Source organism: Danio aesculapii, chromosome 1 (assembly GCF_903798145.1).
Source record: "Danio aesculapii chromosome 1, fDanAes4.1, whole genome shotgun sequence".
NCBI lineage: Eukaryota > Metazoa > Chordata > Actinopteri > Cypriniformes > Danionidae > Danio > Danio aesculapii.
The window spans coordinates 44,443,343-44,457,609 of NC_079435.1; the positions used below are offsets into that span (position 1 = coordinate 44,443,343).

Below are 14,267 nucleotides of genomic sequence, written 5' to 3' on the forward strand. Positions count from 1 at the left end.
AATTAAAGAGGGAGAGAAAAAAAAACAGCTCACACAAGAACATCCTGTACATCGTGTAATGTCTACTGGGGCACTGCTATGGAGACCAACCATCACAAACACACATGATGCCAGTCAGCTGGTGTATATACATGCAAGCTCTGTTAGTCTGCTGCAGATACATTTCTTCACAGTCTGGCCCAGAAACCCCCCTCTGAATGCCTGCTCTCTCTTATGATTTTGAAACAAGTGTTTAAATTGCATCAAATTCAACAGGAGTGAGTAATAATAAGTGTGGTAAACGCCATCTGTTGGGGAAAATATGGTACTGCATTTGCTTGTTCAGCTTTAAAGATTGATCACTGGTCTTTATCTAGCTAAAACTAAGATTAGAGAAAAGCAAACAAACACAAATAGTTCTTTGACGCAAGTGGTTGTGTAGCTAAATAAACATTATTGATCACAATCAACGTCACAAGGCATTTCACTGGAAATACATATACAGTTGAAGTCAGAATTATTAGCCCTCCTGAGTTATTCGCCAATACTGTATATCCCCCCCCCCCAATTTCTGTTTAGTAAAGAGATTTTTTCAACACATTTCTAAACATAATAGTTTTAATAACTCATTTCTAATAACTGATTTCTTTTATCTTCACCATGATGACAGTAAATAATAATTTACTAGAAATGTTTTAAGACATTAGTATTCAGCTTAAAGTGGCATTTAATGGCTTTACTAGGATAATTAGGCAAGTAAGGGTAATTAGTTCTGCAGACAATCCAAAAATATATATTGCTTAAGGGGGGCTAATAATATTGACGTTAAAATGAAAAAAAAAATGCTTTTATTCTAGCCGAAATAAAGCAAATAAGACTTTCTCCAGAAGAAAAAATATCATAGGAAATACTGTGAAAATGTCCTTGCTCTGTGAAACATCATTTGAGAAATATTTAAAAAAGGGGAAAAAAATCCCAGGAGGCTTCAACTTTGTGTGTGTGTGTGTGTGTGTGTTTGTGTGTATATATATATATATATATATTCCCCTACAGTATTATGAATAGATTATTTAGAGTATTTAAACGATACATGTCACATTTAATTCATTACAGTTAATTCATTCAAGTTAAAAATTGGTAAACCCTTTATTTTGATGGTCCATTTGAGCATTAGCAGAATGTCGGCTTAATATCTGCTGATACTGCTCCTTCAACAGACATTTAACTCACTATAAGAAACTTTGTACAAGTTGACAAGTACATGTCAACTTACACTAACCCTAACCCCAACCTAACAGTCTACTTATATTCTAATGAGAATTAGTTGGCATGTAGATGCAATGTAACCTAAATTCAACAAATGGACCATCAAAATAAAGTGTGACCATAATTTATTACTTTATATTCGTAATATAGACACTGATAAATAATTCTGCACTTTTGAATATAAGGTATTTTTCAGTTCCAGCCCCTATTTACAAAAATACATTACTAATAATTTATTTTACCCAAAAGTTATAGCAGTTATTAAGTGTGATGTGGTTTGGAATTGATCACACATGATCTGAAAAGTTCAATAATAACTTGAATAAATTTAAATATTTAATAATTATTTGAAAAATGTAAATAAACATTGCTGAGTATGAGGCTTTGAACAGTAGTGCTTATGTTCTGCGTTTTTTTTACACATAAAATATAAATTTAAAACAATTTGAGCAAAAAAAGTAATTTAGTTAAATAATTAATTAATTAATTCAATTATAATGTTTAAACAATAATTATTGTGATGAAAGTCCTTATAATGTCCTTAACAAATATGATTATATTATATTATATTATATTATATTATATTATATATATTATATTATATTATATTATATTATATTATATTATATTATATTATATTATATTATATTATATTATTTTTTTAGGATTAGCTGCATTAATATTTGCTGTTCTTTCTCACTTTCTAGTAATTAAAGAATCCTAAAAAAAGCAAAAATATTACGCATATTATTTAAAAAATATTATGGTGATAGTGGTTAAAAATATAATGGGAAAAAATTTCCATAAACGCATAATAAGACATTGCTAAACACTGTCAAAGTGTATCTTTGCAAATCCATGATCTCATTGACTTATTTCCTTAAAATTAATATTCAAAATATGAATACACACTACATGGAAAATGTCATCTTAGTTTTAAACTAAAAATAGCTAAATCTATCAAGCCACATCATTATCACATATCAAAACTTCATTACAATAGTAGTTACACACATTGCAAAACAATACGATTAAAGTAAATCCATCCTATTCTAAGTCTAACCATACAGCGGCCACTTCAACGCAAACCTTTCTCCTGATTGGGTGCTATTAGATTTCAGAGCAAAAGTCACAGTGTGGGTCTGAGGACAAACAAGACGACGATTGTCCAAGAAGAATGTGACCTTCTCTTCTTAATTCAATTCTACTTTCCATTGACACTGAACCAAACATACAGAATACAGCCTTTAAAACGACGTGCGCCCAAAACATATTCCTGCATTTACATGTAATGAAAGAAAGAGGAAATTTGGACAGAGGAGGGTTAAGTTATGGGACAGTCCTGAACTTTACAAAAGCATCAAATTAATTATATGAAATTCATCGCTAATAATCGCATTCAAAATAAAAGTTTGTTTTGACATAATGCAAGTGTGTGTATGTACACATAAATATACACAGCCATGCATTTAAGAAAATGAGTATTTATATATAGAATATATTTGTGTGTCTATATATATATATATATATATATATATATATATATATATATATATATATATATATATATATATATATATATATATATATATATATATATATATATATATATATGTCTATATTTGTGTGTCTATATATATATATATATATATTATATACATATGTAAAACATTGTTTTGTATAGTTTTGTGTGTGTATATCACATATTCATAATAAATATTTGCATAATACACACATATTTTATGTCAAACATACTTTGATTTTGAATGTGATTAATTTACTTTTAAGGTTATTATACATAATATAAACAAGTTTTGTGAACTCAAAGTTTTATTGCATTAAGGATAACTGAGTAGAAGCAGACTTCTAGAACTCTTTTTAAGACTGTATATAAAAAAACAAGTGTTGATATTAAGAGTCGTTGATATTAAGAGTCTATGTGTTTCTACACTTATATAAGATAAGGAGACACAAAGTAGTCTGTTATTTTGGTAAATGTTGGGATTTGCAGAAGTTTTTGTTCTTTCAATTTGTAGATTTATTGTAGTGAAAAGCAGAGTCTGTGGTTTGGGGATATGCTTAAAAAAACTGAATATACTACATGATCAGCAACTACAGAATTTGCATTCAAGTGGATAAAAAACTGTTTCTTTGACAGTTACAGTAACATGCCATTGGCAACTAACACTTAATCAAACAGATTTAAGTTCACGTGACATTACATTTACATTTAGTCATTTAGCAGACGAAGCGACTTACAAATGAGGACATGGAAGCAATTTACACAACTATAAGAGCAACAGTGAATAAGTGCTATAGGCAAGTTTCAGGAGTGTAATGTCTAAGAAGCAAAGCATTAGTAATGTAATTATTATTATTATTATTTTTATTTTTTTGAGAGAGAGTACAGTTAGTGGTATAGCCAGAGAGGCAGTTGCAGATTAGGAAGGATTGCAAACAAACTGCACTTTTATTTGATATTTCTAATAAACTATAAGCAAAACCATGACAAGTTTCTACAAATGTTTGGACTAATCTAAATTTATCAGGCTTTATGGAGCAGCATGCACATTTAGACTGCTCGATTACGAAAAAACTAATTATTTGGGCCAATATTGTAATCATGATTATTTAAAATGATCACGAGTGGGCCATGACCAAATCTTTGTAAATATTTTTATAAAGTTTTTACTTTTCTAAAGAAACAGCATTCTTGCAAAATAGTGATGATACAATGAGAACAACAGTTACAACAAATAATAACAAATAATCAAACCAAAAATAAAAGAATAAACAATAAAAACAATAAAATACAGTTCAGCTCACATATACAAACAGGGGCTACAGGTGCACTTAAACATACACCAAATCTTTTTTCTTTATTTATTTATTCAAAATTCCATCTTCGAGGCTGAGCGCATACACAGAACAGCACAAGTTCTCTTTTGCGCTTATAAAACATAAATAAATCTAGTAAACTCCAAAAAAAAAAAAAAAAAAAATTCAAACATATCCCATGCTGCAAAAGTCAGGCTACATGATTTTACTGATTTACTTGTGAAATTGGGCTTTGAGGAACAAATGCAGACTACAGAAAAGGGTAACTCCAGCCTGATCTCACGAGAAAACGTAAGTATTTTACGTTTTGTCAGTTTAGTGGCTAATTCGTACGAATTCGTATGAGTTCAGTCGTACAAAATTGTACGATTTTAAAAAGGAGGCCTGGCACCTAACCCCACCCCTAAACCCAACCGTCATTGGCGGATGAGCAAAACGTACTAAATTGTACGAATTAGATTGTACGAATTAGACACTAAATCAAAAAGTTACAAATTGCCATGAGATTGTGTTGGTAACTCAGGGTCATTATTGATATGTAGCCCTGTATACATTTCACGAGATCGCAAAATACGTACCAGGAGGTGAGTTTTTTTGTTTGTAGTTTTTGTTTTCGCGAATCCGCCAGAGGACGCTGTGTGCAAATTTACAGATCTCAAATTTCTCTTACAAGTGCCATTCTGCATAAATCCACCAGAGGCTGCTGTTGACTGACTGACTGACCAACCGATATCCCCACCCAACCTCTTCCCTAAACACAACTGATAGTGTTTTCAAAAGCACCGATTGACCAGCGCCCACTAAACCCAACCGACAGTGTTTTGAAAAGCAATCCATAAAAGGAAAAGCTTGGCCACCTGATTTTTTTACCACGTTTTCAGATCTTACCACGTTCTCACCCTGTTATTTATTGTTTACTTCATTTTTTGCCTTTTATTTTTTATTTGACCTGCATTCTGGAATCGTTCATCAATGAACTCGAACCCCGTTGTCAGCGCAACTCTGTCAACATATGTGGAGAGCAACTGGGCAAACTGGTAACTGCGGAAAAGCCATCCACATGGAGGTAAGCGGTCAGCTGGTAGCGCAAAAAGAAACTATCGGTGGTGTCATACCACCCTGTAGCGCTCATTTTAAAGATGATATGCAGCCATACGTAGCTCTGGCTACATAATTCGCGCTCTCCAGAAATGTAGACAGAGGTAGGTATGCACAAGGGGCTTGTGTTGCCAAAGGGGGTGGGAGATGATGCAATAATCGTTTTCTCTTCTCTTGATTATTGTTGTTTTCAAAATCATTGGATGCCAAAGTCAAATTGAAAAAGAATTTTGATTAATTACACAGCCTTAATCCACATCCAATAAAAAAGGAAACATGTAAAAGCGAGTAAGGGACTTGTGACAGAAGAGGGTTAAGTTACGGGACAGTCCCAAACTTTTTCAAAAAGTGTAGACACACACACACAAAAGCAGAATGACAGAGAGAAAGAGAACAGTGAAACACGTCTTTTTCTGATCAGAACAGAAAACTGCCTAAGGCTACACACAGACACACACACACAGACATACACAGGACCGGATGGGAGGAGGGAAAAAAGAAAGAATGGCAAAGAGAGATGAATGGACAATGTAAAAGAGGAAAGTGTTGAGTTAAGTGCGAAGTGTTAAACTCGAGTGTGTTATGGCTTTAAATGATGAACATGTGCTCATGAACAGAGAGGAGAGTTACGTAATGCCATGTTGAGTTTGGACAGAGAAGTGTTGAATTCTGCAGGCTTATTAACACCAGCTGCAGATTCAGACTCGCTCAAATGTAGACACACACGTGCTGGATTCACTAGCAAGGACATCAATCTAACACATCTAACAGGTTTTTAAATAGAGGTATGTCTGTTTGCTAAACAGCAACCGTAAATCTTGCACAACTTGTTTATTCATTCATTTATTTATTTTCTTTTCACCTTGTCCCTTTTTTAATCAAGGGTCGCCACTGTGGAATGAACTGCCAACTTATCCAGCATTTGTTTTAAGCAGCAAATGCCCTTCCAGCCACAACCAAGTGGGAAACACCCTTACACTCTTGCATTCACACCCACACATACACTACAGACAATTTAGCTTTTTCAAATCACCTATAGTGCATGTCTTTGGACTGTGGACCAAAGCACCGGGAGGAAACCCACACCAACACAGCGACAACCTGCAAACTCCACACAGAAATTCCAACTGACCCAGTTGGGATTTGAACCAGCGACCCTCCTGCTGTAAGGGTGACAGCACTACCCACTGCTCCACCGTGTCACCCTTCAAACTTGTTTATATAAACATTAAAAATCTCTTTATGATGACGTAAAAAGGACAAATTTACAAGTTGGTTTAAGACATATCTTTAGTTTGTGCCTAAAAGTCTATTTTCCCTATTTAATCTATTTTCCTTCTATACAACATACTGTATAGAAGAAAAAAATAAAAATAAAATAGGTAAAATAGACGTGTATATATATATATATATATATATATATATATATATATATATATATATATATATATATATATATATATATATATATATATTTATATATGAAGTAAAACAAATGAAGAAGTCAGTTATTGGAAAAAACTACAATAATTATAATATTACAAATAATATATTAACACTAAAGTTAATTGTTTTATTATGTTTTTGTTTTGCTTTCCAAGGGTGCATTTATTTGATCATGTGTGTGTGTATGTGCGTGTGTGTGTGTGTGTGTGCGTGTGCGTGTGTGTAAACTGTCTTTTAGCGTTCAGCTTTTTCTAAATAAAAAAAAAGTCATATTAATATTATTTAATTGACATGTAAATATTTGGTAATAAAAATGTGTGTTACTTTTTGATTATTATTTTTTTTAAGAAGGAAAAAATAATTCTTAATGATAATGCAGTGTCAAAAAACTAAAATAAATAATTACAAATTAAACAAATAATAAATACAAAAAACAATTAAACTAATAAACATATTAATACTAGTTATTAACTTAATTTAAATAACCTTGTAATTAATCAAATATAATTTAAAAAGCCTTGTAAATAATAAATGTGTGTGTATATATATATATATATATATATATATATATATATATATACTGTATATATATATATATATATATATATATATATATATATATATATATATATATATATATATATATATATATATATATATATATATATATATATATATATATATGTGTGTATATATACACATACATACAATATATAGAAACACACACACACACACACACACACACCCAGCTGCCGGAAATAAACAGTAAAATTACGGATTTTTTAACTGTGTAAATATATATATATATATATATATATATATATATATATATATATATATATATATATATATACAAACACACACAAAGATATTTGATTACAAGGCTATTTAAATTAAGTTAATAATTAGTATTAACTCATTAATAATTAGCTAAATTAATAATTAATATAAACAGTATAATACAATGCTGCCATTTCAAATTTTGGTGCAAATGTGCATCAGAAAGATTCAGATTTTCTTCACTCCATCACTGTTACCTCAGCTTAACAGTGATGCAGGACAAATCACACTTCCAACATCAGTATAAGCTTACAGGAAACATGACACTCAACAAAACTAATCTAAAGTCTTTTCCACTATAGCGTTCGCTCACTCTACTTCCTTAAACAACACATTGAGATATACTTAGTGCATGCGGCGCATTAAACAAGCAAAACTCACCAGCCGGCTGCAGCACTCGGCCTCCCGCTGGACCCAAACTACCTGTGGGTCGGTTTGAGGTCTTCGGTCTGCCTTCTGGAGACCCAGAGCTGGATGTGCTGCAAGTCCCAAGAGATGGTCCCAGCTTGGAGGACACAGTCTGGAGAAAGAGACGCTGGTTAGTGACAGCATCCCAAGAGAAAGACCCTAATTCTGGCTGCCGCAGGGTGACCATAGTGTTCGCCATTCCTCAAAACAGACAGAAAATGTGCAGCGGTAATAAAGAGAGAGAGAAAGAGGAGAAGTAGAGGGAGGAGCAGAGGAAAGGAGGGAGGAGAAACAAGACTCGCCTGCTCTAAAAAGCAGAAGAAGAAGAAGAAAAAAAAGGGGAAAACGTTTCTATTGTGTGTTAATTCCCTCAGGGCTACTGATGCCAGGACCAGCCCAGATCTTTTCCTTTTCTCCACCTCATTTTTTTTTTCACTCGACACACACACACATGGAGTGAGTTTGTGGAAAAATTTTGTTGACTGAATCAGTGTGTTCATATGAGTGAGTCAGACTCCTCTCAGGAATGTTTCCCTGCTCGTACTGCTCTTTTTCCCTCCAAGACAGTTGTTTCTTTGGCAAAAACACCTCATTCATGTTCTTTAGCTAAGCTGAAAAGCCAATAAAGTAGGAGAGAACTGGCATTTAAAGATCTCGAAACAATTCAAATTCAAAACAGGCAACAATACCAAGAGAAAATGTTTAATTAAGCTAAATTAAAACAAACATAAATTAAGTAAAAGTGGTAATAAAAATACAAATAATAAATTAATATTATTTTTGTTTTATTACAATTATTAAACAAAAATAACAACAGCTTCAATGACACTTTCATATAAACAAAATATATATTAAAAAGTTTTTACAAAAAAAAAACAAATTAATTGACCAATAAAAAAGAAAAATATATATTAATTAAATAATAAATAAATAATTAAAGAAATGTTTTAATATTAGGACTTCAATAAACATAAAACTCTAAACCTATAATTAAACATAATATTTCTTTAGTAAAATGTCTAGTTAAAACAGCAATTAAAATAATAATTTGATTTCACTAGCTGCACTCTGAAAAGGCCAGGAAAGGGAACCTGTGTTTAAAGTTCTTGGAGGTTTGCTAACAGTTATAGTAAAGCAGAAACATGCGAAAGCATTTATGTACAATTACGTAATCGCTCTGACATTCTGTAAGTCTCTGGACGGTGAACAGATACAGAAAACAAGGTGCTGATGGACAAATGGATATTTGTGTTCGTCTCTAATCGCAGTATTTACATTCTAAAAATGTTCTGAGGTCTCTTAACATTTGGTTAGACTGAAGCTAATAACACATTTAAGCCTGAATAACAGCATAGCAGACTCATGTGATGACACGTATAGAGCTGGACTAGTTGAAGCAGTTTTTCACATAGGGAGAAGTTTGAATCAGACAGCTGATTAGAGTTTAAATATAATCATAATCATAAAATTTAATATTGTTTTCAATAACATGCTTTTTTAAAGATTTAAATGTAAATTAAATAACTAATAAAAATAATTGTAAAATAATAAATTTGTAAACATTAATTATTTAATCTAATTTAAAAACATATGCAAACTATAAATGTAAAAAAATAAATAAAATAAACTTGTTAATTTAAAAAAAAGTTAAAAAAAATTTTTATATTAGTATCATCACAGTTTTCTGAACTCTTTTTTCTTTGTTTTAACTAATATGTAAATAAATTCTATATGTAATATGCAAAATAATAATTTATTTATCCAAAGGAAAATTTCTTTCTTATATCCAAGGGATAAAAAAATCAACCAACAACCCTATGAAAACTTGAAGAGATGATATCAACCCTCCAATGACTTTGAGGGCAACACAAAATTCAAAGCAATACACAAAGACACTTCATTGGAGATATATTTAAGGCTTCACCTTTTTTCTTTTAATATATACTGTGCAGTTGCAGATATTAACTATATGCTTATAGACTGTCCACCATATACACAAGACCTTAACTTTTCTGATTTTAATAGGATGTAATAGCGTGCACATTTTGTACAGCTGACTTAGAATGATTATTATTGTGAAAAACAATCAGCTTGAATAGAATTGAACTAAAAATACACAAAAATGAGTTATAATAATTTATTATTAAACGACAGGTGAGAAAGGGGTAAATAAGAGAACTGAATAACTAACCTTACTGGGGCTCTTAGAAGTTTCTTTATCAAGCTGAGGCACTCCTTCATCTTTAAAATCAGTTGAAGAAGCAGATTCTGACTTCATTGTTGTTTCTCCTCCTTGTGTCGGCAAAGATAAAGTGTTTGCATCATTCTCCCGACCACCACTCGAGGCAACTTCAGCACTCGAGCAAGTCCTTGTTTCACTCACTCTTGTGTGGTTTGATGATGATCTGCTTCTTTTTCCAACAGCTTTATCTTCCACTTTCCTGCTCTCATGAACTTTCACACTTCCTGACTGTACAGTGTTTGTTTTCGGGGGATTGGCTGATCTTGGGGAAGAAGCAGCCCTGGAGATGATCTTGGCCTTCACGTTCCTCAAGTCGGGCCTGGGGAACCTCTTCGCCTCAGGTTTTGTGGCTTTGGTCTGGGTGGGCTTGACTAGGACATGTCCTGGCAAATCATTCGTCTTTTTTGCTGTAGACTTTGGCTGATTGTCCTCTTTAGAGAAGGAAGAAGCTACTTTTTTGGTACCTGTTAAAGAAGTGGAGGTTTTATTAGCCTGTGGATTTTCAGGAGACGCCATTGTTTCTTTTAATGAAATTAGATCAACAGAAGCTTCTCCTTTTTTGTGGACAGCTTCCTTGTTGGATTCATTCACTGCAGCCATTTTAGACAGGCTTTCTGGTTGGTCTTTGGACTTCGGCTGATTGTCCTCTTTTAAGACAGAAGAAGCTGCATTTTTGGTTCCCTTTATGTTATTATCCTCTGGATTTTCAGGAGACTCCATTGACTCATTGATAATATTGGTTTCTTGGATGGACTCAACAGAGGATTCTCTTTTTTCATGGACAGCCTCCATGTTGGGTTCAATAAAAGTAGCCATTTCTGATTGTTGACCATTCACTTTTGGCTGGTTGTCATCTTTTGAGCAGGGAGAAGCTATCTTTTTGGTACCTATTATAGCAGAGGAGGTTTTATTGGCTTGTGAATTTTTAGGAGACACTATTGTCTCTTTGAATGGAATTGGATCATTGGATGTTTCTCCCTTTTTGTGGACAACTTCCCTGTTGGATTCATTCCCAGCAGCCATTTTAAACTTGTCTGTTGGTTGGTCTTTGGGTTTTGGCAGGCAGTCCTCTTTTAAGAGAGAAGAAGCTGCATTTTTAGTACCCTTATTTTCAGTAGACACCATTGTCTCATTGATAACATTAGTTTCTTGGATGGATTCAATAGAGGAATCTCCTTTTTCATGGACAACCTCCATGTTGGCTTCCACTGTCTCATTCAGAACATCGATATCTTGGATTGCTAAAGGCAACTCAATTATGTCATCTGCTATGAGACCGAAGACTTCATTAGTTTCTGAACTTTCAGAATAGACCACAGTCTCCTTCATAACACCCATATCTTGAATTGCTAAAAGCGACTCAACAGAGTCTTCCCCTTTTTCGTGGACAACTTCCCCATTGGGTTCAAACACCACATCCATATTAGAGACGTCTTCTTGATGTTCATCAGAGTTTTGCTGGATGTCATCTTTTAAGATGGATCTGGTACCTTTTATAAAACTGGAGACGTTAATAACATCAGAACTTTCAGGTAACGCAATTGTCTCATTCACAACGTAAATTTCTTGAATGGCTACAGAGACTTCCCCTTTTTCGTAGACAACTTCCCTGTTGGTTTCATTCAACAAACACCCTTCAGACACATCTGATTGTAGGCCTTCAGAAGTGACTTGTAAATCAGTGTTTGGTATTTCCACTTGATATACGGTAGAGACCTCCAGAGCAGAGACTCCAGCTTGGTTCTTCATCATTACTTCTACTGAAACTAAAGAAAGAAAAGAGTCTTCTTCTTCCTCATCTTTTGTGTCATCATCACCGGTTTCTGAAGAGCACAAGGATGTATCATCGCCATCAGTTTGACTGACCTTCTGCGATACCACCGAAGTGACATTATGGTTGTCGTTGTCACTCCAGCAGTCCTCATTAGCATCCAGATAGACCGACACAGAGTTGTCGTTGTCCTCTGCGTAGTCTGGTCTGCAGTCTGGGCTCTGTATGCCTGAATCATCGCTGTTGGCCATTACTTTTCCCATCTCCGCCTCAGGCATGTCCACATCCAGAGGACTATCGGTTCTGGCACTGCTCAGACTACTCAAGCTGCGCACGGAGTCCGGTGACGTCTCGCCTCGGTCATACAGAAGAGAAATCGATGACGAGGACAGGGTGGAAGACTCAGAGGTGAATGCAATGTTATTGTGCTCATTACTGTGTAACGGGAGACATAATTCATGCTGGGGTCTGTTTGGAAGAGCAGGAGGTGGAAGCTCAGATGTGTTTATTGGTGGTTCCATGAGGTTCAAGGATTGAGATTTAATCATACAGCCCAAACCTCCATAGCTAGATCCAATTTACTGATGGACTGGAAATACTCCACTTTGTAGAAGAAGAGATTAAGGTGTTTCTCATCATAGAATGGCTATTTCTTTGATCATTCAGACGACGGCACCCATGGCTTTGCTGACACTCTTTAATGGCTCTGTGGAATAAGAAAAGACAGCACATGTCAATTGTGTTTAATGCGTTTAACGTTTAATCTAATACTATTGAAGGCTACAGGGTCTGCGTAAATTCATTAATTTTCCTTCAGATTAGTCCCTTATTCATCAGGGGTCGCCACAGCGGAATGAACGCTAACTTATCCAGCATATGTTTTAGACAGAGGATGCCCTTCCAGCTGCAAACCCAGTACTGGAAACATCCATACACACTCATTCACACACTCATTCACACACACACACACACACACACACACGCACACACACACACACACACACACACACACACACACACACACTACGGCCAATTTAGTTTATTCAGTTCACCTATAACGCATATCTTTGGACTGTGGGGGGAAACAGGAGCACTCGGATGAAACATGCAAACTCCACAAAGAAATGCCAACTGATCCAGCCGGGACTCAAACCAGGGACCTTCTTGCTTAAATGTAAAAATGAATGTCATAATTTTGCTAATAAAAAGATCAAATAAGCATATGTTTTATCAGAAATTAATTAATAAACAAGACGATGCAGTGGCGCAATAGGTAGTGCTGTCGCCTCACAGCAAGAGGGTTGCTGGTTTGAGCCTCGGGTGGGTCAGTTTGCGTTTCTGTGTGGAGTTTACATGTTCTCCCTGAGTTTGCGTGGGTTTCCTCTGGGTGCTCCGGTTTCCCCCACAGTCCAAAGACATGTGGTACAGGTGAATTGGGTAGGCTAAATTGTCCATAGTGTATGTGTGTGTGAACAAGTGTGTATGTGTTTCCCAGTGATGGGTTGCAGCTGGAAGGGCATCCGCTGCATAAAACAATAGCAGGGTAAGCTGGCGGTTCATTCCGCTGTGGCGACCCCAGATTAATAAAGGGACTAAACCGAAAAGAAAATTAATGAATGAATAAATAATAAACAAATACTAGCACAAAAGACTGACTAAAACAACTAAAATAATAATTATAATTATAAAATGCAAAAAAGTAAAATGTTAAATCTAATCTAAAAATGTAAACTAACCAACATTGATAAAATATTAAATAACCAAATAAATGAATAAAACAGAATAATTCAATAATTATAATAATTCTAAAATAATGACCATTAAAAATATTAAACTACATAAAAACTATATAATTTAAAAACACAATAACAAAAATAAATAAAACAAGAAAAAGTATGCTAAACATGTAGTCAAAACAACAAGTAAATGTGCAAATAAACAAGTAACAATTGCACTACAATTACAAAAATATACAGTTGAAATCAGAATTATTAGGCCCCTGTTTATTTTTTCCCTCAATTTCTGTTTAACGGAGACAAGATCTTTTCAGCACATTTATAAACGTTATAGTTTTAATAACTCATTTCTAATAACTGATTTATTTTATCTTTGCCATGATGACAGTACATAATATTTGACTAGATATCTTTCAAGACAGCTTTAAGTTTAATTTAAAGGCTTAACTAGGTTATAATTAGGTTAACTAGGCAGGTTTGGGTAATTAGGCAAGTTATTGTATAACGATGGTTTATTCTGTAGACTATCGGAAAAAAATATTGCTTAAAGGGGCTAATAATTTTGACCTTAAAATGTTTTTTAAAAAATTAAAAACTGCTTTTATTCTAGCCAAAATAAAACAAATAAGACTTTCTTCAGAAG

The 14,267-nt window shown here is 33.8% G+C and overlaps 1 protein-coding gene across 2 annotated transcripts in view; it reads right to left on the reverse strand.

Moving 5' to 3' along the window:
* The window catches only part of LOC130231619 (microtubule-associated tumor suppressor 1 homolog), an 82,017-nt gene that overhangs the window by 55,771 nt on the left and 11,979 nt on the right, over positions 1–14,267 (reverse strand). For both annotated transcript variants that reach the window (XM_056460981.1, XM_056460972.1), the window contains exons 2-3: positions 10,067–12,594; positions 7,849–7,987 (exon numbers count right to left, since the gene is read on the reverse strand). In XM_056460981.1, the coding sequence (XP_056316956.1) occupies positions 7,849–7,987; positions 10,067–12,436 (2,509 nt within the window). In that variant the 5' untranslated portion in view covers positions 12,437–12,594. The remainder of the gene's footprint in view (positions 1–7,848; positions 7,988–10,066; positions 12,595–14,267) is intronic.